The sequence below is a fragment of the Gastrolobium bilobum genome, unplaced genomic scaffold (genome assembly GCF_033153095.1).
Source record: "Gastrolobium bilobum isolate Gb01-03AN ecotype WA unplaced genomic scaffold, APGP_CSIRO_Gbil_v1 utg23001, whole genome shotgun sequence".
Classification (NCBI taxonomy): domain Eukaryota; kingdom Viridiplantae; phylum Streptophyta; class Magnoliopsida; order Fabales; family Fabaceae; genus Gastrolobium; species Gastrolobium bilobum.
This window is the reverse complement of record NW_026899448.1, coordinates 15-3,250: the sequence shown is the minus strand read 5'-3', so window position 1 is coordinate 3,250 and position 3,236 is coordinate 15. Positions and strand designations below refer to the sequence as shown.

At 31.9% G+C, this 3,236-nt stretch overlaps 1 protein-coding gene across 1 annotated transcript; it reads left to right on the top strand.

The window, feature by feature from the left end:
- The first annotated feature begins 281 nt into the window (after nucleotides 1-281).
- On the top strand, nucleotides 282-2,571 carry LOC133290486 (polygalacturonase-like). Its single transcript, XM_061488571.1, has 5 exons — nucleotides 282-572; nucleotides 678-803; nucleotides 905-1,084; nucleotides 2,035-2,220; nucleotides 2,347-2,571. The coding sequence occupies exons 1-5, from the start codon at nucleotides 282-284 to the stop codon at nucleotides 2,569-2,571; spliced, it is 1,008 nt and encodes a 335-aa protein (XP_061344555.1).
- Nucleotides 2,572-3,236: the final 665 nt, after the last annotated feature.

The window sequence follows — 3,236 nt, the reverse complement described above, 5'->3', positions numbered from 1 at the left end:
CATAATTGTTATAGAATTTATGACATTTTTTTTCCTTTATTGTATACTAAAATCAATCAAATTTATGATTGTTTATACATGATGCAAATCAATTAATTACTGATTATGTTGCTTCTTCCATATTGAATTACATTCTCTCTGTCCAATCCCACGTATTTTAGCCCTAGAAAACGAGCTCTCTAACTTTCCCATCAGTATTATATATAGCTAGCTCTTCCTTTTGACATTTACCATAAATCTGTCTTTCATCCAAGTTTGTTCTTTACCACAAATCTGAAAAGATGTCTCAAAGTTTAGTTTTTCCATTTCTCATCTTTTTTGTCTCATTTGGCGGCTTGTCTTTTGACTCTTTCCTGGAGTACCCACGCTTTCAATCAGGTTATCCACGTTACTCGTGGCCTGGGAGGCTAGATAAGCCAAAATATGAATGTTTTGGCTTCACCACTTGGGCTGATCGATTCACCCCATCTGAAGTGTCTCAAAGTCGATTCACCCCATCTGCTTTGTCTCAAAGAGTGGAAAATGTGAATGTCTTTGGAGCCAAACCAAACTATGATGGAGATGATTCCCAGGTAACGTAACAACAACAACATGATAAACATGACATATATATATATATATATATATTCAATAGTCCATTTCTCAATCTCTTAACCTTTTTTTTAATTGTGCTTTAGGCATTTGAGAAGGCATGGAATACGGCATGTTCTACAGGGAGTGTTCTTTTGGTCCCTGAAAATAGTGTCTATTATCTAAAGCCAATAACATTTTCAGGCCCATGTAAACCAAATACTGCCTTTACGGTGAGATATATGTTCAAAAGCAATATTTATTGATAAATCATTTGTTTATCACTGGTAGTTCATTCTAATATTGTTATGTGTTTCCTTCTTCTTCATGTTAGATCCATGGAACAATCATTGCATGGCCTGATATGTCAGCGTACGAAAATACTGAAAAAAGTGGCCTCAAATTTTGGATTATGTTTAATGGTATCACGAATCTCAGAGTTGATGGAGGCGGCCTCATCGATGGGAATGGCAAGAAATGGTGGATGAACTCTTGCAAAATCAACAAAAGCCTTGTAAGTTATTGAAGTTTGACTCTATTGACTAAAACTCCTATTCTATTTTTACATTGTTCTGTTGGATTTATCTCTGTTAAATCAGAGAATAATTAATATTTGAATAACCTTTGATAATAATAATTATTATTTTTGCAATAAATATTGAATTTTAAAGAACACATATATATGACTATCTCATATTTAAATCTTTCTTGATTTTTAATTTATTGATTTTCAATACTGACCGTTATTTCGTTACTCTCCTCCTTTTGTTTCACAGCCATGCAAAGATGCGCCAACTGTGAGTATATATGTGTAACCTACTTAATGTTCTTCGTAACATATATACTCACAGTTGGCGCATCTTTGCATGGCTGTGAAACAAAAAGAGGAGAGTAAAGAAATAACGGTCAGTATTGAAAATCAATAAATTAAAAATAAAAAAAGATTTAGATATGGGATAGTCATATATATGTGTTCTTTAAAATTCAGTATTTATTGCAAAAATAATAATAATAATTATCAAAGGTTATTCAAATATTAATTATTCTATAATTTAACGGAGATAAATCCAACAGAACAAAGTAAAAATGGAATAGGGGTTTAGGGCAATAGAGTCAAACTTCAATAACTTACAAGGTTTTTGCTGATTTTGCAAGAGTTCATCCACCATTTCTTGCCATTCCCATCGATGAGGCCGCCTCCATCAACTCTGAGATTCGTGTTACCATTAAACATAATCTAAAATTTGAGGCCACTTTTTCCAGGATTTTCGTACCCTGACATATCAGGCCATGCAATGATTGTTCTATGGATCTAACACGAAAAAGAAGGAAACACAGAACAATATTAGAATGAACTACCAGTGATGAACAAATGTTTTATCAATAAACATTGTTTTTGAACATATATCTCACCGTAAAGGCAGTATTTGGTTTACATGGGCCTGAAAATGTTATTGGCTTTAGATAATAGACACTATTTTCAGGGACCTAAAGAACACTCCCTGTAGAACATGCCGCATTCCATGCCTTCTCAAATGCCTTGGTTTTGCAAGAAACATAAGATTTATGAACATAGAGATGCAAAATGTGTCTAATCCCATATTCATAGATCAAAACTACTGTGACCAGTCAACTCCATGCCCAGAGCAGGTGATTACTAAATGTTCTCGAACTGCTTGTCCTTTATATAGAGCAATTTTTTCTATATATGATATATAGCAATATTGCATGAAATTTATCATGATAATAATGAGGACCATCTTGGTGGAATGACAGGGCTCTGCAGTGGAATTGAGCGACGTGCGGTATCAAAACATTAAAGGAAAGAGTGCCTCAGAAGTAGCAATAAAACTTCACTGCAGCAAAAGCATCCCTTGCAAAGGACTCTACATGCAAGATGTTGTTTTAACACCAGTAGACGGTGGCGACATCGAGGCTTCTTGTGAGAATGTTGAATATGTCAACAGAGGAAAGCTTTACCCTCAATGCGTTCCAGCTTGAAGAAAGAAGGAATAATAATGTGGTTGTTTGCATTTGCAAATTGAAATTCCTATTATGTTATTTATTATTAATTAGTAAGTTTCCAATTAAGTTATTTAGAACTAGGGCACAAATGCATATTCTCGTGTTGCTAGTCTAATTTTTTTTTGATTTAACTATGGTCATTTTGTTTTTATTTTCTAATAGAGATTTTTTGTTTTTGTTTTCATATGAGACTCTGTCCTGTATTAAGAAATTTAATCATTTGTTATATTTACCATAAAAGGAGACTTATTAAACTTGTATTCTTTCGATTTGTAAGTTTTTTAATTAATTATATATTTCTTGCTTTTAAACTTTACATAAATTTAAATAAAATAATTATAGTTTAATATATTAAAGTGATTTTTTAAATATAAAAAATATTTATTTCAATAACCAACCTAAAGACCTCTTAGTACAAGAGCAAATATTATCTACAATATGGTATTTAAAATTTTTATACAAAAATTAATTTGTCCTAATATATCTTAGCACGGACAAAAGAATAACGGTAACTTTTATCAATAATTCTTAATTTTATTTTTATTTTGTTTAAAACAAGTGAAAATATTAAAACTGTGTTATTTATGTCCTATAAATTGTATAAAAATCTCCCACCAGCTGGGAATCCAAGAATATCGCCC

Bases quoted from the DNA above. Each gene is read 5' to 3' on its own strand.
- LOC133290486 (XM_061488571.1), top strand. From the start codon at position 282: ATGTCTCAAAGTTTAGTTTTTCCATTTCTCATCTTTTTTGTCTCATTT. The intron at 804-904 runs GTGAGATATATG...TCTTCATGTTAG, and splicing joins AACCAAATACTGCCTTTACG to ATCCATGGAACAATCATTGC. The intron at 2,221-2,346 runs GTGATTACTAAA...GTGGAATGACAG, and splicing joins CAACTCCATGCCCAGAGCAG to GGCTCTGCAGTGGAATTGAG.